This window comes from Pollachius pollachius (assembly GCF_949987615.1).
Source record: "Pollachius pollachius genome assembly, chromosome: 2".
Taxonomy (NCBI): Eukaryota; Metazoa; Chordata; class Actinopteri; order Gadiformes; family Gadidae; genus Pollachius; species Pollachius pollachius.
This window is the reverse complement of record NC_136935.1, coordinates 48,092,550-48,115,330: the sequence shown is the minus strand read 5'-3', so window position 1 is coordinate 48,115,330 and position 22,781 is coordinate 48,092,550. Positions and strand designations below refer to the sequence as shown.

Sequence of the window (22,781 nt, the reverse complement as noted above, 5' to 3'; positions counted from 1 at the left end):
ATCACACTAATCAGATATTCCGATATCCTCGTCGGTAGGTGGGAAGCATTTGGTTTTTATGGGAAAATATGACTTGTAAAATAAACCATTAAAACAGAAGGTAGCACAAAGAAAATAAACAAAACAGTATGTCAGCGTAAACATGCTTCTGGCCAATAAAGCTATTCTATAAATAAAAGTATTTTTATTAGGTTTTCCTGCTCCGTGCTGACTGAACACAAACTTAACCGCAGTTAGAGCCTGTAAAATGGGGGAGGGCTGGTTAAGGTGTTAGGGGGAGAGAGAGAGAGAGAGAGAGAGAGAGAGAGAGAGAGAGAGAGAGAGAGAGAGAGAGAGACAGACAGACAGACAGACAGACAGACAGACAGACAGACAGACAGACAGACAGACAGACAGACAGACAGACAGACAGACAGACAGTTTAAGAGAGAGAGAGAGAGAGAGAGATCTAATAATAAATCCAATCAAACTCAGATGTCTCTGTCAACATGAACGTATGGGGTCTGAATAACTGGGCAGGGTTCCCTAAGCCTGAGAATACTCTGATCTCGGTATCTTGGGGCCTGAAAACATCTTGCGGTTATATTCCCGTCTCACTGGAGGCCCTGTGGGGGTCTCGAAGGTTAGGTTCTATCTATGGAACCGACCTCCCCATTCTTAAGCTCAGGGCCATCTACAGTCAACACAGGATCAGGAGAATACGACTGAGGTGGCCCTTGAACGAGCAGAAGCAGGGAAACTCCTCTTTTCCCCCATTTCCCTCCTATTCAGTGGTGGTTTGAAGAGGATATGGAGGGCAGTATACAAGCGTGTCTTCATAAGGAACTAAAGATGAACTTAATCTACAACTTAAGCATTGATTGAAACTAGCGTGGGTTGTTTTAACCCAAAATGGTTTCAATTTGCGTTTAATCATGATTTCACATTTACATTCAGGGCATTTAGCAGACGCTTTTATCCAAAGCGACTTACAATTAGTACATATGTCAGATAAAAGAGAAACAACAATATACCACTGTCGGTACAGTAAGGATGTTCATAGAAACAACTGCAGTCACTTACAATTATTTGGCCAACCCATTCCCCGTACAAATCAAAGATAGCTTTGGGATAAGACGCTGCACAAAGATTTTCTATATCTGTGGTAATTGTTGATGCGTGTGCATCTTTGGTCATAACCCGGAGGTATCCCTTGCTTTGTCTCAGAACGTAAATCATAGAAGCTGCAGAACTATATCCTCAAATAGTTCAGTTAAGGGTCACCTTCCAGCCCTCACTCAGTATCTGGGCACAACCGCATTCACAAGGCAGTGTTTAAAAAGAGAAAAGGCTTGCTTGTATATATAGACACGGGCCGTGCCTGCCTTTTATCTTCAAACACAGGTTTTCCACAGGGAAGAGGAGTAACCCCGACTGGCCAGCGGCCTAATAAAAGGTCCCGGGCTGACTCACAGTAAAAGCTCCCCTCTGGCTCCGCCCCCTCCAGCCCTGCCCCCTCTAGCCCCTCCTCCTTCAGCTCTGCCCCCTCCCCCCATCCCAAGTCTAATTCAAGCACAGTTATTCCAAAGTTGGCATTGGTATTTCCTACAAGTTTACACCCGCACACATACCAACCAAAATGTGAGAGGGATTAGGAGTGTTTGTGTGTTTGTGTGTATTTGTGTGTGTATCCTTTCAAAAAAAGCCCTAATGGTGCAATAAAACACTTCTTAATAACAGCTTAAAGTTAAAAAAAAGCCTGGATAAGTGTGCTTCAGATTAAGAATAAGTAACTATAATTATAATGGTTTTTTCCACCCTTCACTAACAGCTTCAAAGACAACTGGATTGGGCTGGTGCTCTGACTCCCCATCATTACTCACATCGGTTAACCAAATTCTAGGAATGATTTGCAAGAGCCAGCGTCTGTAGGGCAGACGTCTGTGCATGTAGTCGCTGATGAGTAGGCTCACGCAGCGCGCCTGCGGACACTCCCCCACGCTGTGCGCTGAAGCGCTTTAGCATGCACAGCCCAATCAGCAAGGCTAATACTGCTATCTGGTGGCCGTCTGGGGGAACAAGACCCCCGAGGCGCCCTGCCTGGAGCGACGCCTCGGGTATCACGACACCTTAATGAAAAGATCTGTAAGACTTTTAAACCCTACACCCATATAGGATTTATAACAACGAATGTTTTCGATTTGTTTTGGACCTGTGTCACATCCGGGGCTCGGTGTTTCTGCTCCGAAGGGCAGCGGATACTCTGGCTTATTTTGTTATCACACATAGAGCTGGAGTAACAGGCACGTAGCTGGGTGCTCCTCCATGACATCACTTCTCCCCGTGCCGACGGTATCAGTATCAGTGGGACTACCTGCTCCGAGCCGGGCCACCTCCTCCAGCTCCTTCCGAGCCCTGGCCGACGCAATGGATTCTGGGAGCTTCAGTGTGAATGGCAGGATGTCCCTAATTCACCCCGAGGAAACAAAAGCAAAAGAAAGAAGACAAAGAAACGCTGTTAAGAGAGGATGAAACAACAATGGCTGCCATAAGATACACATGGAAAAGCCATCTATATTATTGTCATGCAAAGATATTGAATTTAATATTTAAAAAAAGCCAGTGCCGCCTCCATAGGTTCAACACTAACACAGTGTACCAGGTCATGACCAGCTTAGAGTATGGTCCCTCATATAATACACCCTATGGGTTTTCTTTTCTCTGGAAATGGAAAGTGTAGCTCCTAGCTGCACTGGTTCCCATTTCATGTTTTGTGTGTGTGTGGTTTAGGACCCGATGTTAGTCTGTGTGGCAGTCTGGCCCAGACGCAAGAAACAAACACCTTGGGCATGGAGCAAAGCTAGGTTTAAGACAAAAATAAAATGAGAGAGAGAGAGAGAGAGAGAGAGAGAGAGAGAGAGAGAGAGAGAGAGAGAGAGAGAGAGGTAGAGAGCTGCATATAGCGCGAAAGAGGTAGAGAGAGATAGAGAGAGAGAGAGAGAGAGAGAGAGAGAGAGAGAGAGAGAGAGAGAGAGAGAGAGAGAAAGAGCTACATATAGCGGGAAAGAGAGAGATAGAGAGATAGAGAGCTAGAGAAAGAGAGAGAGAGAGAGAGAGAGAGAGTGAGACAGAGAGAGAGAGAAAGAGACAGAGAGAGTAAGAAAGAGAGCGAGAAAGAGAGCGAGAGAGGTAGGGAGAGAGACAGGGAGAGAGGTAGAGAGAGAGACTGACCGGTAGAGAGAGAGAAAGAGAGAGCAAGGTCGAAAGAGAGCTAGAGAGGTAGAGAGAGAGAGAGCTTTAACTTATATCCGTTACCTGCTGATACAGTAGAAAGCCACCAGGCGGAACAGGTCTGCAAAGCTGATCCCAGAGTGTTCCAGTGAGAAGGCTGTTAAAAATAAAAGCACAACAATTTAGTCATTGATTCTTTGTTTGAGATGCATGTCATTCATGAGTAGGTACGACTTGGCTGTTCTGCTCAAGGAGGCCTACAGGCCTACAGATGGGGAATCAAACCCCATACCTGTCAGCTTGGGAGTCCAAAAAGCCCCTGACCGATAGAGCATTCATACACAGCCCCCCTCCAACCCACTCGCACTGGGGCAGTCCCCTTACAGTATGAGTTTGATATAGTGTATAAGTAAGTCTTAACCTGTTTTGCTACCAAAACAGGTTAAGCTCCATCAAATCTTGACAAAAAGCTTGACATAAACAATTCACCCTCTGACTGGAGGTTGGTCAGATACATTACAGTCCTGAACAGCTGTCTCTGCTCGTATATATTTGAGGTGCCCACCGATATGCAGCTGACCCATATCAGATGGCCGAACTAGGGCAGAGACTGGTCTGTCCCAGGGGTTTCTCTCAGGACAGCATGGGAAGGTCCAAGGCTTGCTCGTCATCACATCGCTGTCCATGTTCCATCATTCATCATGTAAAACTTATGGTAAAACTTGATGTAGTTCTCCCTTCTAGAATGTCTAGCGCTAATTATATATGATATCATTCTTGTCCCAGCTCTTTTTGTTGTACACGGGGAATGGGTAAACCTAACAATTGTAAGTGCTTGGCACGTTCTCTGAACGTCCTTACTGTACCGACAGCGAAAGATTGTTGTTTCTCTTTCTTCTAACAAATGTACTTATTGGAAGTTGCTTCGTATAAAAGATTCTGCTAAATGCCCTAAATGTTAATGATATTATACCACTGGTCTGCTGGCCTGCTGGTTCTGGTATTGTGGTGCTGCCTATGTTACCATGTTGAAACTGTTCGATGCACAATAAATATTTGCTGCCCGTGCCGTAGACGACAACACAAACACACAACCTACTGTAGACGGACACTCTTGAAGGCTTGATCCCCTTGCACCTGCTGGTTTGGCAAAGGACCAGGTAAGGGTTGGATGAGACCTACTGTACTGGCTCTCCTTGACGGGGAAGTCCTGGATACACGGAGACGAACCATCGTCCTCCAGTCGTACACTGAGGACCTTCCGCTGCAGGGTGGCGGACCTCGTCACCAGGAACACCTGCACCAGGGGGAACACATGAGAGCCTGTCTCATTGGTTCAGCAATGGAAGTGAGCATGGGCGCACCGTTCTGTGGTTGCTGTTCAGTGATGTCATCTTCTGTAGGCGTTTTATTCTGTGTTCAGGGTTCATAAACATAAACATGTTTTGGTAATCCAAATACTTTTGTGGTTTTATTTATGTGCACCTCTACTAGTGTCCTTAATATGCCCTTAAAAAGACCTGACACGATTGCTGTTGCAACACAAACCTACTTATATGTAGTAATTTAGTTAAGTCACACTTTTTTTACTTCTAAAAGTTGGTCACCAGCAAACCAAACAAATGTGTGACTGCGGCGTGAACCGCAGTGGGTCAGAAGGTCCTTAAGCTAGAGCCAACAGCAACAAGAACAGGGATTTGAATGGCTCCAATACACTGTGGGGAAGACAGGGAGTCCCCCGGGTGTGGTATTTACACTGGTGGGTTTAGTTACAAGCTTTTCTTTTGTAGTAGGATCCAAAAAACGTTTATCGAGACCAAGGAGTTGGAGGGGAATAGGGTCATTTAGTCATTCACACAACGTCACCCCTCAGATGAAAACATCTGCAACCAGTTTCATGGAGTGGAATAATGTCACAATTTCTCTTGCATTTCGTCACTCTTCCGACGATTTCATCAAAAAAAGAAACTGAAATCACTGTTTGTTCCAAAAACAAAACCCAGCAAAGCTGATCCGACGATCAGCCCAATAATCTCCATTGCACAATCTTGGCATCGGCCTCAGACTTCCAAGCCTCACGCAACCTGTGGTGTTTGGTTAGCAACCGGCGCTAGCGGCTAGGGTGTTCCCCGGCTCCTTACCCCGGCTGGCTGTCTGAGCAGAATACGTCTGGCCTCCTCCTCCCCCAGGGCTAGCAGTAGCCACACGGGGTGCGTCTGGGTCAGTCGGGCCAGCACGCTCATCCTCCTGCCCAGCGAGTCATACCCAGAATCCCTCTCACCGCCCACACGGTGGCTGCAGTGGTGGGACTGCAGGTACAGCCCGCTTACCTCACCCTCCAGCCTGAGTGGGGTGAGGGAGGGAGGGAGAGAGAGAGAGAGAGAGAGAGAGGGAGACAGAGGAGAGAGAGAGAGAGAGAGAGAGAGAGAGAGAGAGAGAGAGAGAGAGAGAGAGAGAGACAGGGAGAGGGAGACAGAGAGAGAGAGGGAGAGAGACAGAGAGAGAGAGAGACAGAGGGAGAGAGAGAGAGAGAGAGAGAGAGAGAGAGAGAGAGAGAATCAACAAATGCGGAGGGGAAGAGGCTGCTTGATATATATCAATACTAGATATCAATAGCCATCTTTGTAATTGTAATAAACCAGAACAACTATGTATTAAAAAGGCAAAAGAGGAGTCAGCATGCAACACCAAATCCACAGAGCAACAATCCGTTAAGAAACAACCTCTTCATGAATTCTTATGCTAATTGTTAAGCCGAGGAATTTCTAGAATGTCCAAGCAAATCTTTTGGAATTCCACCCCATGCTCCGGGAGGAGAGCGGGGAGGTACGACGGAACGCACATGCTGATGTTTGTAAACGAAAAGCCTCACCCCTGGAATGCAACCGGCTGCTTCTCCTCTTCCGCCGAGGACGTCCGGACCATCTCCTGTTTCAGCTCCCCGATCTCCGACGCAAAGGCGTCGATCAGCTAGGAGGAGACGGGAGAAGGAGAAAGCTCACCGGGCGAGTTCCAAACACACACGGAGAAGATCCCTAGAAGGAGCAGGCAGGGACGAGCTATGAGGAAGTCAGACGCGCAGCGACACGACGGGAGACGGGAACGTCAAGAGAAGCCTCCAGAATCGAAACCCTGGAGTTCCGTTGCGAAACGCGGCACGCAGCCTGTGAAACAGTTACTCACTTTTCCTGTGAATTTAACTCACTTCCTATAGGCAGGAAGCATGGAGACAATGCGATGGAAACAACGAACACACATGCACCGGGAAACACAGGATGACGCGCACACACACACACACACACACACACACACACACACAGGCCGTTTACTATATTCTCAGTGTAAATGGTATTCCTACTATCAACCCATTGATGTAAACAACACCACTAAATGAGTTTTTATACACATCTGGGTGGAGAGGAAAACTCATAGGAAGTCATCTTAGTGTTGTGGGTCTGGATTGAGATTTTATGGGTTGTGTTTTTGTTATCAGGGAGGTCTGATGTTGCGTGGGTTGAACGTTGCTGGGGGTCATGGGGGTCTTGCCCTGCATGTTGATCCCCTTGTTGGACAAACACAGTGAGGTGGGAGGGGACCACAGATAGAGGGATAGAACAGAGGATGACGTCTGCTGCGAATCATTCTTTACAGTCCAGATCGACTTTTGGTGATCCAGTGGTATGTGTGGAGTGTACGGAACCCGTAAAGGGACATGGGATAAAAAAAAAATACGTTAACGTTTCTCTTGAGCACGAGAAAGTATCTGGTGCGCACGAGAAAGTATCTGGTGATGAGCACGAGAAAGTATCTGGTGCGCACGAGAAAGTATCGAACGCATATCAGTGGCAGTGTGTGTGTGCGTGCCTGCGTGCGTGCGTGCGTGCGTGCGTGCGTGCGTGTGTGCCAGTGACACTGCCAGTGATATGTGTACGATACTTTCTCGTGCTCACGAGATACTTTCTCGTGTGCACGACATATTCTCTCGTGCTCACGAGATACTTTCTCGTGCGCACCAGATGCTTTCTCGTGCGCACCAGATACTTTCTCGTGCTCACGAGAAACGTTGAAAATTTTTTTTGACCCCATGTCCCTTTACGGGTTCCGTAGGAGTGAGCCCTTCTTTCAATTTAAATAATAAAAACCACTATTGATCCCAGAGGAGCAATTCCTAAAGCTAGCATGCCCAGTACTTACTACTAGGTATACTAGGTACGCCTAATAGTAGGATTGTGGGTATTGTGGGTATTAGGTCTGTGGGTATCTACTAGTACCCACAGACAGGACAGTACATGATAGACAACACATGACAGTGAAGTGTTCCACATGAAGTGTGGAAGAGACTGAATTTACAGAGACCATACAAAGCAGGGGCAACGACCATGTGGAAAATGTCAAATATTCAGCAAAATATTATTTTCCATGAAAATCCAGTGGGAGTCAGAAATTATCATTGAGTTTGTTTCCTTTATCCCGGTGTTGCAGAAACTGACCAACTATCAAGGGAGGAGGCGGTCGATGTAGTGGTCAAGATTATCTGTGGCTCTGTGCAGACACTAGATACGATAGAAGCCTTAATAAACAACGTGTGGCTCTTTTAGCCTGAATATATATCCCAGATGGCAGGGATTTCAGCGCACAACTCGATGATCACATAAAGGTTAAGATAATCAGATGAATATCAATGAAGCCAAGATGCATTGCAAATAACGATATAATGATCTGGCTCCCTTGGAGGAAACAAGCGGTAAGCCCTCTATACTTATCAGATGTGACCCAGGTGCTGTGGTCTCTTACATTAAACCCAGATGCTAGAAGCGTTGTCGTTCCGGCTTGGTGTAATTCGGTAGATGACCACTAGATGGTGCTATATGACAATGCCGTCTGTAAAAAACTGAGGTCCGGCTCAGCCCCGCTGCAGACAGTGCGAAGAACCCCTTTGATTCAATTTATAAGTGGAACCAGAGCTGTCTCAGTCTTTGAATCTCCCAGATCCCCGTCAGCTAAACCAAAACAGTAGTTTTGTTTCTTTGTTCTTCTTTCAAAGTAATAGAAGGAGCCAAGACAACCTTTCTAGTTTTTATAGAGACAGGCAATGTCCAAGCGGTCTTCACTTACGCATTCCAAAGAAACCAATAAAACATATCGAGTTTTCCTTTTTGAAGTCCCATCTAAAATACAGTTATCGGTGATGTTTGACAGCACCTGGGAGACATTGATCCTGGGGAGAGGATGAATGCTATTTAATTATTCAGATGCACATCGTTTGTTTGTTGCATCCATGCAGAAAAGTGGCTCAGCAATACAAATACAATAGGAGTGGGGGAGGGACAGACCAGTAATCACAACACAGGAGACAACAGGACACAGGAGACACAACATTCATAATCCATGAGAGGCTTGAGTTGTACACTGTTGTTGTAGGCCACACTGAGACTATGGGGGTCAAAGGAAAAGAGAGCAGCAAGGGCCGTTCTGAAGCCATCACATGAAGGTCATTGAACGGCTGAATGAGTCTGGCTCTGCACATCTTGATAGCTCTTCATATCTTTTGATGGCTCTCAGAAACAACATTCAATACTACTTATGGATTTCGTTAAGGATTTAAGTCCGTCCCTGCATGCGTAAACAGATGCAGATGTGAACTATAAGGCACCTAAAAATATAAACACGGCAACACACACACACACAGACCCATGCACACGTACACAGACACGCATGCACTCGCAGACACACACACGTGCACACACCCAACTAACACCCTAATAACTCAATGTAAAAAACGAATGTATTTTTCCACATCTCTGTAATTGTGTGTGTGAAGGTAAGTGATTCTCTGCCTGGGCTGTCGTTAAGGCCATGGATACTCAATGGGAAACTATGTGTCAGGCTTTAAAACCCAGACACACAGTGACTGCTTTCACTGCGTCTGAGTTCCCAGCGGGAATCTCCAACGGATTAATAATAAAAACTGAATTATGTGATACTTTCATTTAGTCAATAATTGCTTTTTCCACCATACCGTACTTGAAAAATATGTAAACCCTTCTTATCTAATTGTGTCTTTGCATTGTACGGGTTATAGCGTAACCACTGATCAAGCAGTCAGCCTTAAGGAGTGAATGTTGAAGCCACAATTTTAACAAGAGGTTTTGAAACGCATTGAAACGCATTGTATCATGTAGCACAGTTGAAGGATGTATACAAGTCTATGTTTGGGGGGGAAGTGTCTATAATGACATGTTGCTCATTCCCAGACAGGTTTCACCCCCTCAGCCCCCCTAAACAGTTCTGCTGAATTAGGGCGATTCGACAGCACTGAGCGTAAAACCAAACATTTGGCTTCAAAAAGCCCCTTCAGGAACATCTGTGTGACGCCATAGTCGCTCTGTTTTAACGTCTATGTAACCGATACGTTTAAAAGAACCCGGTGGACTCTTCTTTTCCCCTTGGCCCCAGTCCTGCAAAGCCAGGCTTCCATTTGCAAGCTTACCAGCTTTATGGTGAGAGTCAAGCACAGCATTGGATAGGAAAGGATAAAAGAAAACACAGCCTGTTGCTCTTATGAACTTCGGACAATGTGCAGGCCATTCTCTACCACACATGTAGCACCAAATAGGAGATTGTCTGTTTAAGATGCGTTATCTCGTACCGGAAATACTCTGTTTGGTTTGGAGAAGGGGTGGGGGGGAAAGCAGTGTTTTGTTTAGAACAGATCAAGCGGGGGGGAGGATACTACGGAACCATCCCTAATGATCACTGTTTTTGTGTTAATAGCAATAATAAATGTGTTTGGACGTATGCGCAATATCAACTTTTATATGTATTTTTCTGGTTCTCGCCAGTCACATGATAGAAATGTCATCAACACTCACCGTGAATTCTCCGGAAAATTTGCTGCTTTATTCACACATTGGCTCAATCGGACATTACACAGACTTTGTAGTTGGGAGCTGCCGGGGAAAAATCTGTTTCATGTCTGGTCCAACTGATAGAAAATATTTATGTTTGAAAGAGGCTTAGGTCAAGTAATTGCAGCAGATCCATTTGCTACCTCAGGATTTCTGAGGTTGTGCTGTCCATTGTTTCTTATAGAAGTTTCAACAGACCTGCAACAAGCTTTCAAGATGGATGAATTGGGGTTTAAGTATAGCAATAGCTTATAGGGACCAATCGAGTGTTGATGTCCCTTGCTCATGGACACTTGGGCAGAGTGTGCATTAGTGTGCATACATTGCCGTCGAAATTTGCTCTGATTTTGAGAGAGTACACAGACAGTATCATTTTACCGGGTGAGCATCAAGCAATGCAAGTGTGAGACTGATTGAGCCTTCAGCAGCTGTATAAATAAATCTTTAACTTTTAAAAAATCTGGCAATAGAGTGTATTATGGAACAAACAGATGACAATGCAAACTTCAAAACCAAGGCTGCAGCCGGCGTTAGAAATACAGCTGACAAGGGAATTGGATTTTACCATAATGAATTTTAAGGATGGTTGGATAGGCCATCTGTGCCTGTGTGTGTGTTTGTGTGCATGTGTCTTCTGAAGTCCCCAACAGTGTGTGTGTGTGTGTGTGCAGGGGTGTCTATATGCCCTTGTGAGTACACACATGTCAAATATGAATTAAGTAGGAATCAACAATTCACAATGTATGCTAACCAAGGCAGGAGACAGCAAGAGGTGTCCGTTTGAAGCAAGACTATTAAAAACAATTGTGTTTTCATTCATCTATACTGCGAATATACCATGTATTCGGGAAATATCATCCTGAATGAGTAAATGTTGTTGTCAGAGATCAGCAATCAAGTTAGCCTCAAGGCAATGAGACTGAGCTGACTGAACAAAATACTGACTTTTGACACAAAGCGATAGAGAGTAGATAGACAGTAAATCAAGAAAGACCGGTCGGCCAAAACCCCCCAAATGTACATCCATTCCCAGACACATACCATGCGAGGGTGGGGGGGCGGACTGCCTTACCTTGAAGAAGCTGCCGCTTCGGTCCATTGGTCCCATGGGGAATGCACTGGAGGCCATGCTGGGGGACAGCTCTCCCTGCTGGGCCCGGTCCCTCGCTCTGCGTCTGGGTAGAGGCTGCCCGGCTGTGCTGGAGCGCTACTGGACCGACACATGGATCAGAGCTGCGGTCAAACCACAGGAAGTTCCTGTGTCGGCCACAGCCAGTAATACGGAGGTGCTGGTCTGCTGGAATGCTTTCAGTCTGAACCTCTCCCCCCTGTCTTGTGTCCCTCTCTCCCACTCTCGCCCCCACTACCCTCCCACCCAGTTTCATCCCTAAAAAAACCTCTTCGTACTTCTCTCTCTCTATGCTCTCTCCATCCCAACCTTCTTATCTTAATCTTGCCCACTCTCTGCTTAACTTCATCTTTCATAATGAACCTGAAGTCTTTTAATCAAGCTCATTCCTTTGCCCCTTTAACATGCCTCTCTCCTCATCTCTTCTGACAAGTCTGAGCTTCTTATTTCTCGGGATAATTAAAGAATGAACGGCTCTGTGAAGGTATCCTACCAGACTGCCCCAGTTCAAACCACGCATTCCTAACCCAGCAGTAGGAGGTTAAATCACCGTCGTTTTGAACTGAAGGTATCAGGTTAATCTGTGCAGACTTGTAGACCATACACATGAGGACCACAATACTTATGGTTTTGTATTTGCTACATGGATCATTTGGCACATGGGACCCCAGTCGTTCAGTGGTATCATTAGGTGAGACGATGTTAAAGCCTCCTCTGTCTTTCTCTGCCTCATTGCCCCCAGACCACAGTGAGTTGAGTGGAGGTGAACCCATGGCTACTTGAGGCATCAGAGCTGCTGATAGGTTGGAGGCCTTTAGAGACAGAGACAGCCACAGCGTGTTGCCATGATGAATGTGGACCAAAGCACCACTCAAAATCATAAAGATATTAAAAAACACCACATAAAGTCAATCAATCAATGCCCAGCAGTGGCTGTAAAGAAAACACACACACACACACACACACACACACACACACACACACCAGGGTGAATGTAGTTAATTGACATCAATAAACACTGATAGAAAAAGCAATCTGTTAACTGACATAAAAACTGAAACTGCGCTTGCACAACAAAACAACAAATAAACTGAAACGGTAAGACAGGACATTGACGCGAATACAAACTGAAGGTAAATATAACTCGTGATTTCTTGGTTACATTTTTACTCCAGTAAACATGCCATGTGCGACATGTGGGCAAGACCGGCCCCCTGGTCCTTAGCTTGCTCAAGGGGACCTGACTTGTCTACCCCGGCAGCCCAGGATGTTCTCTGCCTTGGAACAGCTGTCGTCCAACTCAGAAACAGGATGAACACATCACTGGAACATAGAGTGTGGATCCTGTAGAGCTGAAGTATAACCCACAGTAAACCATTTGATGTTGTTCTATTTTTTAGTGTGGGAGTGTCTGTGTAGATGGTGGCTGGCTTAAGGCGCCTCACCTGGACCCGAGTCAGACTGATTGGACTCTGGGGCTTTGGTGAGGCTGCACACCTGTTGTGCATTGACTAATCAAGGTTTGATCAGTCAATGCACATTACAATTGTAGCTGAAAGCAAGTCAAGTCATACTGGAAGTCAGTACGTCGCAGTAACAAGACCGTCCTCTTGTTGTATTTTTCAGTATGGTGGTGGTCATTTCAAAAAGTGGGGATTTGTAAACACTTAAATGGAAATGGAGCATATGCGATGACAACTGAAACTTAATAGAATGGGATCTTTAAAATGAAACTGAAATCGAAACATAAGGAACGCTGAAAGATAAAACGTAAACAAATGAAAAAAATAGAAACTGAGTAAAGGGAATTAAAACTGAAAGAACATGGCTGTGGACATGGAAGGACAGAGATAAAATGCACACACACACGCGCACACGCACACGCAGATAACTTTTGTTTTTGAGGAAACAAGGGCCTAAGAAAAAATGTATTTGTTTTTTAGGTATGTCAGTTATTCTGTCATTAGTTTGGCTAGTATAACTAATATAATGAGGTGTGTAATGGAAACAGTTTTTTATATTAAATATGACCTGCAAAATGTTGAGTTAACCTCAGCTGGAAAGAAAAATAAGCAACCAATCAGCATAGAGCAGCTGGCTGACACAGCCTTGTGTTCGTCACTTTCTGTCGACCATGCAGGAATATCTGCCATTTCCTCTGGCTCCGCCCAATCAGGTTTTTAAGGGTATGGAAAAAGTGGCAACACAACACCAACATAGACATGAACCGGGCCAATGGGCACGTATTCAGGGTACAACTGTTTTCATGAAAAGACTACTAAATAACAGCCTCCTGTCCACGTGACACCATTAGCAGTTAACAATGACAGAAAATATGCAGAGCAGGCAACAAGACCGCATGAGCCCTGGGTATAAACTAGCCCAATATTTACTGAATAACTATTTGTGTTTTTTTGTCTCCAAAAGGGCAAACATTACACACATACGCAATATTAATTCACAGTTTTTTCTGAAAACGTGTGAATATCTCAACGTACTTGTCTGTCCCAACCACTGTGCAGCCAAGTGGAAAGATTTGCTAAAACCCCATGCTGCTTAACTCCTAACCACTAATGAACAATATGAAGTGGAAGACAAAGCCCGAGACAAAAGCCTTTCAGATATTTGTCTTTGTGTTCAAGAGCTACCTAGAAGCATTTGGGTCAGTCGTTCTGGATGGGTTCAGCCTGAGCTCTTGGCCAACATCCTGCGGGTGAGGGATGAGAATGATTGGCATGCTTTTATTTAAACATGCCAACAGCAAGGGAAAACCGAGGGGGGGGGGGGGGGGGGGAGGTTGTTGGGTTGTTCACAGGGCTAACCCACCAAATATATCCGTCTCGGCCCGTCAAATCTCATCCTGTAATCAATCTTCTTGGAGCGGCGGAATCCAACGCACACTCTCTCCTCAGGTCATTAAGAAGTGCGTCAACTCTTTCATCGGTGTTCGCAGAAGGAAAATAAATCAAGTGGCTTTGGATATGGGGGGATGCCAACGTGCCCTTCAACTAAAGTTGTGGTTGGGAACCAGTGTGAGCAGCAAGCAGCGCCCAGCTTCAACTTTCCACACCAGCATGGTCAGCCGAGGGAAGGACTGGGCATTTCCCTGGTTCTGGAGTGGAGTTGGAGTGAGCAGTAGGAATCCTGCCGGTGGCTACTCCCTCATTAAATTGGGAACCAAAATAAAAGCGTGTCTGATGTCCTTCAGACTTTGCCATTTTGCCCACATCACCAGTTCTGTCAGGAATCAAAAGACTCAAAACTCACCTGTTCAGAGTTCACCTCGACTCTGCATAGAAAACAATGCACAGCCACCATTGAATGTTGTACGTCCTGGCACTTGTACATTGTACTTATTCAAGGTACTTAATTGTGTAGCATCTACAGTAGCTGCTATCGTTGCTTTACACGGGGAATGGGTTAGCCTAGCAATTGTAATACTTGCACTTGGTTCTATGAACATCTTTTCTGTACCGACAGCGATATATTGTTTCACTTCTTATGACAAATGTACTTATTGTAACAAATGCACTTATTGTAAGTCGCTTTGGATAAAAGCGTCTGCTAAATGCCCTAAATGTAAATGAATCACTCTTGACATAGATTTAACCATTTGTGGCACTAAAATGGTAATACAATTTAGTTTGGTGGTATGGTTCCACTCTTTTCTGGTGCTCTCTGCTGCAGGATTGAATGCATGACACAGGTGTCAGATACAGAATACCGACAGCATTGGTAACAGCATCGCCTTATCTCTTAACAGAATATTCCCCTCTTTCTTCTTTATTCCAAACTAACTCAGCAGCCAAAAGTCAGCCAAAATTATGTTAGGAAAAAAGTTCCCTGACATAATTGTTGAGTAATTGAGATTTCATTAGTGAGAAGCAGAGTGCTACAGAAACAGGAAACAGGAACTCTGACTAACATGATTACAGTTGATCCAAACACAACAAAAAACATACAGGTTTCAAGAGGCTGCATCATCCATTACCACTAAACAACTTGAATGAAATTAAAGAACAGGGATGGAACCTAATAACAAGTTTAAGGGCCTGGCGTGTACAGTTTCCAGCAGAGAGAACATTTAGTTTAAGAAGCTGTGCAAACTTTAATATATAAAAGGACAGGTCCAGATTTGCCCCTCTGAAATGGACTTGTGTGTTTGAACAGCTACCATCTCTGCATCTGTTCAATATAAAAGCTCAGCCCTCAATACAACAGCCCCAGACAGTTTTATCTTCCACTCATGACATCACTTCTTTATTGTTTTTGTGGCATTTCCATTGCTGCCCCAGATTAATCTGTGGCCTCTTTAAACAGCCCTATCGACCAATAAGGGCGACAGGTAAACAACAGTGCAAGATGACATGAAGAAAGAATCTTACAGCTGTGAAATGCACTCTTTTGAACTTTAAAAGGCAACAGTCATGGTATTAAATACCAGCTGACAAATCAGAAACATCTTCCCTGGAGAGAAAGTGAGGAGAAAAGTGAGAGAGGATATTGTCAATGGCATAAGCTTGGAACATATTTAGTTTAGCAGTTGACTGTATCCTTTCCAAGCCTTTTGGTATTATTTGGCCTTCCATTCCCATGTGGGCCACCTGGAAAACAAACGCCTTGCCTTAGAACTGGAGATAATCTCCAAACCAGATAGCAGAGCGGCTTTAGGAAGAATGCTAGCCATAATAAAAAAAGATAGGCTAGACAGACATCTACTGACTGCAGAAAACAGACAATGATTCACTGGCATGAGAATAAGATTATTGTCCCCATATAGGTCTTTGGTCTAGTCAAGGTTATACAAGTCTAAACGACTGCATCTGTCCCAAGAACTTGCACGAATACTTAGCACTCAGAAAAGTGAGGGAGAAGGGGAAAAGGTATGGAAAGTAAGAAAAGTACATTTTTAACAGAAAAATACATGATTGCATGATGGAACCGCAGGGACAATGTAACTTAGATAGTTCAAGTCGTCTGCCTTGTTCATAGTTGTGTGCGGGAATGTGTGTTTTTCTTTGTAATACATTATTTAAGTAGTGTGCGTGTTTGAGAAGGGTGGGACAACTGACCACCGTCTGCTTTTCTACACATTTCGGTGGGCTAACATTACTTTTATTGGACACTATGCTATATTGTTTACACATAGAAACGCCTAAAGTCCTATACAACAAAGGGATAACGTTCGTGTAGTAGAAAGAAACAACTTTAAACATCATGACGAGAAACCGACTCCCTTACCTTTACAAAGTCTCCGAAACTCGAGGCGTTGTGTCTTTACGGTCCGTGAAAGGCATCATAGGTAAACATAGTTCGCCTTGTTTCTCTTTCGGAACGCATCGAGAGCCGACCGTGTTCATAGCTCACGTCGAGCGGCGTTGCAGCGCCTCGGCGCCCCGCTGCGGTTTCCGAGGAGACTTGGAAGAGGAGGAGAGGAGGGGAGGCGGAGCCACGTGACCACCGTTGGAATGCTTCGTGAAAAAAGTGATGGAGGAGCATCCTCACCTTTGACCCCTGTGTTTTCCTAATGTTTTGCAATATGGGCCTATGCTTTTATTACAGTCGTGTAACTAGTTTTTTTTATCGTTTGTAATTTGAGTACATTTAAATGACAAAGGGTTATATGATGCGCTCAGTATTGTGATGACATATAGGGCTAAAGGTCAATGAAGTGAAGCAAACACATTTTGAAACAACAAAATAGAAACAAAAAGCCAGTGTGCAGGTAAATCAATTTATTGCAAGAAGACCCTGGGGAAACAATGCTAAACGTATCTTCCCTTTACACAGATCTACTCAGAGGCCCTCACAAAAACGAGGATTTACAAACAAATAACATAGACAAATAATGCATATGCATAATGCATAAAATTACATTAGTTGACTGAGAACTACTTGCGTAGACCTAAATACTCCTGATATCTGAAATATGATTGCCTATCCCGTGTATTTATAATAATGTTCCCCATTTTGAAATGCACAGCATAATAAAAACTGTATATTTTGATCCTGGACATATCTTAACATTACACACAAAATAATTTGAGCTATGAAAGAGTCATGCGCACAACCTTTTTAAAACTATATAGAGCCTATCTACAAAATACCCAAACGAATTGAAAATGTACAGATTCATTGTCTTCACTGGAAACGTATAAACACAGCGACCACAGAGCCCTCTTTTGTCTCTCCAAAAATCACATTGACATTGATTCAGAATGGTTTGCATTGAGAGGAGACCCAATAAAACACAATCATAAATATCAATCACCTTAGAGTAAGCAATAAAAATAAAATGAAAAACACCTTGCAAATTTCTCCACAGTTTGTCTGAAAGCATGCTTAAAACGGAGAAGCAATAATGCAGATTACAAGAGGAGGTTTTGGCTCAAATACAAGCAGGAACCCGGCCGCTAAGCTGGCTGCTGAAGACTCAAACACAGGGAGCCGTTGCAGAGGTTCAAGTGCTGTATCGTTGTTAAAAAGCGAGGTTGTTTCCGAGCCCGTCGTTTGTGTTAATATGTTATCGTCCTGAAGTACAACGGGTTTGTCCTTACGATGTGTAATTCCTTACTGAACTAACATGCAAAGGATTAGCAGCAGTGGTGCACGCTCTCCTTTTAACCTGCCTTGTTGAGACAAACTATGTGGGAAATCAAAGCGTCTGCTCAGCAAGGTCAGTCCGGCCAAATGATAATACTAACATAACGAAATAACATCTGCAAACCAGCCCAACGATAGCTGGGATACTTCGATACGCCTCAGCTTCAAAACAATTGTTTTTATTGATGGTTGTTTATTTTTTATTTATTTACAATATACAAATGCTCATAGTTTTTTTCTGAAACTATACAAAACTTATAAATTATATAGATCTATTCTTAAATATAAACAACATCAAGTCAGATTCCAGTACTTATATTATATATATTTATCAGGTACAGTAAATGTACATTGCCTTAAGGAACTAACAGAAAGCATTCCAGTTGATATCTCGTACACAATCCAAGGGTGCTGAAACTGGTGGTCGACATTATCCTTGAATAAATTAATTCATAAATAAATTATGATTATGTCTTCCCAGTCACAGTGAAGTCCTTGGTGCCCCTAGAAAATACAACACACACCAGCGCGCACACGCATACACACACACACACACACACACACACACACACACACACACACACACACACACACACACACACACACACACACCCCGCATCTACAAAGTCTCAAGCTTAGGTCCAAATCTCTTCACGGTCATCAACTATCATTTGTTCTCAAAATACTTTTGTCTCAGAAGAACTTGTACATCTCAATGACGGTCTCCGCTTTGGAGGCTTGGAGCAATGGAATGCTATTGTGTTGGTAATCATGTTTTTTCGGTCATTGTTTAGCAATTAATCGTGAAAGTATTTGTCATTATGGGAAGTTATTGTTACCTTGGAAACTGCCACAGCATATCTCATGCAAGATTAGCCTAGGTTACGGTTTAATTATGTTGATCTAGGATTTTACAGGACCACAACTCTCTTGAGTCCTCTCAATATGGGCGAGCATTACAGACAAAAAATTCCAAGATGTATTGTGATGTACAAGCCCAGCTAGCAGTATCGTACTCAGCTCTGATGCAAACCTGACGTACTAACCCTGTAGCACAAAGTCCTATAGTCTAGGGAAATCTTCTTATTCAGTAGTAACACGATTAAAACAACCTGTAGCTGGCTCACAACAGTAATATCATATCATGTTTAATCAATAAAGTGACAGTGCTGGATTTTAATTCAATTCCAGAATGATCCCTTTCCTATTTTTGGACTAAACTGTAGGAAAATATACCACATATTTAATTAGCTATATCTGTAAGGGAAACCAAACAAAAACATCCAAAGACAAGACTTAATATCATCAGTATAGTCAAATATTTGGGTTCGCTCAGTGCAAAGCATCAGGAGTGGTGAATACAGCATGCTATATGAATCTCTTAGGGCAGATACTCAGCAAGGTAGAGAGACTGAGGCATTTGGAAAGGGGTCACTAACAATAATTCTAGTTGCTGACTCTTTGTCAAGGAAAAATATACAATATGGTGACTTTTGATACCAAATCTAGGTGTGCAAGAGAGAATTCATAAATCCAGGAAACATGAGCATCAGTATAACCCTTAAATATGGACAAAGAAATCCAGTTAGAAATACGTGAATTCACTTTACACACTCATATTTTAAACACATACAAAGAGTAACAAACGACCCTATTAGGCTAAAAATCGCTTTAAGCACGTGATCTGTCCCGTTCGGTTGGGTTAGTCAGTGAGTTAAAGTAGCAGCTTCTCCGTGTCGTTCAATGCCTGCCGTTGAACTGAACGCAGGTCGGTTCCTCTCAACCGTTTCCACCCCTCAGCTCGCGACCGGGTAGCCAGGAGTAGCCTAGTTTGACCGCTGGGACATCTTCTTTGATCCCTTTTGACCACAAATGGGCTCCCTCTCCTCCTCCTCCTCCTCCTCCTCTTTGATTCAGTCCAGTAATCCAACCCAATAAACCCTCAGACATCCTTTTCGATTCCTTTTGACCATGACTGGGCTCCCTCCCTCTCCTCCTCCTCCTGATCCTCCTCCTCTTCCTCCTGCTCCTCTTCTTTGATTCAGTCCAGTAATCCAACCTCAAGAAACCCTCAGACAGCCTCTTCCTCTGTCTCTGGTGTTCATCTGTCACGTATTGCACCAAGGTTCAAATCATATAAAGCTCTATAGACATATCTGGAGATGGCTGGAGCTTCCAGGGTTGTGCAGGGGGATTGGCGTGGGGGGGGTGGGGGGATGAGGAGGAGGCCGGGCGGGACACCAGCAGCCAGGTGGGACGTCCTCCGTCTCAGAAGAAGAAGAGGAAGGAAATGTGAGGCGCGGAGGAAGAGGAGGGAGGTCAGTGGATGTCCGAGCACATGGGTAGGTTGACGAAGGTGAAGACGTTGAACTCGATGAGGATGGAGAAGCAGAGGAAGATGGAGTACATGAGCAGGCAGGTCAGGCCCAGGCGCTTGTCCAGGGTCCACTTGTTCAAGTGGACCCCCACCACCTGGGGACGATTCAAGGCAAGGGAGCGTGAGTCTTCGCACCCTAGCGTCACGGTCAACACCTAGCTCCGAGGAGAGCGGTCGAAATAGCACATGGCTGTAGGAGTCAAGTGTGCCATCCAACATAGAATCATAGAACCACATGACTGCTTTGAAATCTATGCTACATGGATCCTGTGCGCAACCTCGAACCACACACACATACTCCCACACAAATACTTAACTCTGTGTGTGTGTGTGTGTGTGTGTGTGGGGGTGTGTGTGTGTATGTGTGGGGGGGAGGGTAGTGAGTGAGTGAGTGAGTGAGTGAGTAAGTGAGTGAGTGTGTGTGTGTGTGTGTGCGTGTGTGTGTGAGTGAGTGAGTATGTGTCTGTGTTGCTGCATACTCACTGTGAGGAACACTGAGGCCAGTAGAAGAACAACAGAAAATATGAGTCCCCTACTGTTGAGATGGACCTGGGAACACACAGACAAACACAAACAAAAACACACACACACACAATCACAGTTAACAACCACGTGATTTTTGCATTGACATTGACATTTAGGTACAATTATTATTGTACCATATAAATATGCTGAAAGAAAAGAGTCCAAACATATCAAACTGTGGAACGCCTTTTGAGTTAATCATCCATTAAGGTCATCTAGTCATTCAACCCGCAACCCTCCCCTCCCGTCGGTCCAGTAAGGGAGTGAAAGTACGACCTAGACAGATTGCCATGTGCGCTATACTATACCGGCTATACAAACTTGGCCTGCTATTCTATTCTTATCCCCCGCCCAGTAGCACTCACCACGGAGCCGTAATCGACGCAGAGCGTCTGCAGCATCCAGGGAAGGCCCAGGCCCACCAGGATGTCAAACACATTGCTGCCTATGGAGTTGGAGATGGCCATGTCTCCCAGACCTGAGGGGGAGGAGAGTGACACGTCAAGGCCTGCAGCGGGTCAGGCCACACGGCGGTGAGGACACAGCTGATAATGATAATGTACGTGGCGTGTTTTAGTCATTACCCAAGGCTTCGAATTGACTGGCAATGATCATAAACAGTGCTCATTATGTGCACTGTGTGTGTGAGAGTGAGTGAGCGAGTAAATTAGTTTGTGTGTGTGTGTGTGTGTGTGTGTGTGTGCGTGTGTGTGTGTGTACGTCGACACGGGCATGTGTTTGTGAACGTGTGTGTGCTTGTGTGTGTGTGTGTGTGTGCAGTAGGTGTGTGAGCGTGCGTGTGTGCGTCTACACGTGCATGTTTTTGGGAACACTTGTGTGCATGCACGTGTGTGCACACAAGTGTTGTGCATGTGTGCTTGCATGCGTTTGAGTAGGTGTGTGTGTGCGTGTTTGAGCGAGTGAGCGAATGAGTGTGTGAGTGAGTTTTGTGTGCGTCTACATGTGCATGGGGTTGTATGTGTGCTTGCATGCGTTAGAGTGGGTGTGTCACACGGCGAGCCGACCCTAACTCCTCTTGCCCACTGCATCCGTCAACGGGCGGATCCCGTTGACTTTGAATGGGGCGGAGCCGCAATGCATCGTGGATCCATCCGTTCCGTTGGATCCGTCCTAAAGACTACTCCCCCATCCGTCAGCCACGCCTTCCGTCGTCCGTTGACGGACGGTGCAGTGAGTAGACGGTGTAAGACTCACCTTGGCGTGCGACGATGAGACTGGCCATGCAGTCGGGCACGCTGGTGCCAGCGGCCAGGAAGGTGATGCCCATGATGACATCAGGGATACCCAGGGTGTACCCGATGACCGTCACCTGGGGGACAACGCACACAACAACACACTCTCCTTCAATGAACGCTGTTTTTGCTGTTTCGTACGCTTTTTAAAACCAAAAATAGAGGCTATAACGAATAGAGCAGCACATGCATATTTATTTGCGGTCACTACAACATTTCACTCTCGCACAGAAGGTTGTAAGCAAAACAAAAGAACAAAACAAACTCCTGGTTCTCCCTGTGTTTAGCAAAAGCACAGCTTCAATGACCGCGTAGTTCTTACTGACACCGTGGTTGTGAGAGAGGGAGAGAGAAAGAGGGAAGGAGGGATGGAGGGAGAGAGAGGCAGAGAGAGAGAGAGAGAGAGAGAGAGGCAGAGAGAGAGGGGCAAAGATATAGAGAGAGTCAGAGAAAGAGGGGCAAAGATAGAGAGAGAGACAGAGAGAGAGAGGCAGAGGGAGAGAGAGAGAGAGAGAGAGAGAGAGAGAGAGAGAGAGAGAGAGAGAGGCAGAGAGACAGGGGCAAAGAGAGAGAGGGAGAGGGAGACAGATGGAGGTAGAGAGACAGAGTGAGGGAGAAAGAGAGAAAGCGGGAGACAGAGATGAGAGAGAGAAAGGGGGAGACGGAGATGAGAGAGGGAAAGGGGGAGACGGAGAGGAGATGGAGAAAGGGGGAGACGGAGAGGAGAGAGGGAAAGGGGGAGACGGAGAGGAGAGGGAGAAAGGGAGAGGCGGAGA

General features: G+C 45.0%; 2 protein-coding genes across 6 annotated transcripts in view; both read right to left on the bottom strand.

The window, feature by feature from the left end:
* Nucleotides 1-16,627, bottom strand: part of LOC307071104 (ras and Rab interactor 2-like) — a 28,810-nt gene extending 12,183 nt beyond the window's left edge. For 2 of the 3 annotated variants that reach the window (XM_079729991.1, XM_079729993.1), the window contains exons 1-7: nucleotides 16,489-16,627; nucleotides 11,191-11,328; nucleotides 6,083-6,180; nucleotides 5,352-5,553; nucleotides 4,393-4,507; nucleotides 3,295-3,367; nucleotides 2,354-2,445 (exon numbers count right to left, since the gene is read on the bottom strand). In XM_079729991.1, the coding sequence (XP_079586117.1) occupies nucleotides 2,354-2,445; nucleotides 3,295-3,367; nucleotides 4,393-4,507; nucleotides 5,352-5,553; nucleotides 6,083-6,180; nucleotides 11,191-11,247 (637 nt within the window). In that variant the 5' untranslated portion in view covers nucleotides 11,248-11,328; nucleotides 16,489-16,627. The remainder of the gene's footprint in view (nucleotides 1-2,353; nucleotides 2,446-3,294; nucleotides 3,368-4,392; nucleotides 4,508-5,351; nucleotides 5,554-6,082; nucleotides 6,181-11,190; nucleotides 11,329-16,488) is intronic. The other variant, XM_079729992.1, reaches the window with a different exon arrangement.
* Nucleotides 16,628-19,829: 3,202 nt separating this feature from the next.
* Nucleotides 19,830-22,781, bottom strand: part of LOC307071278 (sodium/potassium/calcium exchanger 3-like) — a gene marked incomplete at its 5' end in the record, with an annotated part of 44,475 nt that continues 41,523 nt past the window's right edge. For 2 of the 3 annotated variants that reach the window (XM_079730260.1, XM_079730261.1), the window contains 4 exons: nucleotides 19,830-20,322; nucleotides 20,711-20,776; nucleotides 21,118-21,230; nucleotides 21,968-22,082. In XM_079730260.1, the coding sequence (XP_079586386.1) occupies nucleotides 20,170-20,322; nucleotides 20,711-20,776; nucleotides 21,118-21,230; nucleotides 21,968-22,082 (447 nt within the window). In that variant the 3' untranslated portion in view covers nucleotides 19,830-20,169. Of the gene's footprint in view, nucleotides 20,323-20,710; nucleotides 20,777-21,117; nucleotides 21,231-21,967; nucleotides 22,083-22,781 lie in introns of those variants that run through there. The other variant, XR_013811621.1, reaches the window with a different exon arrangement.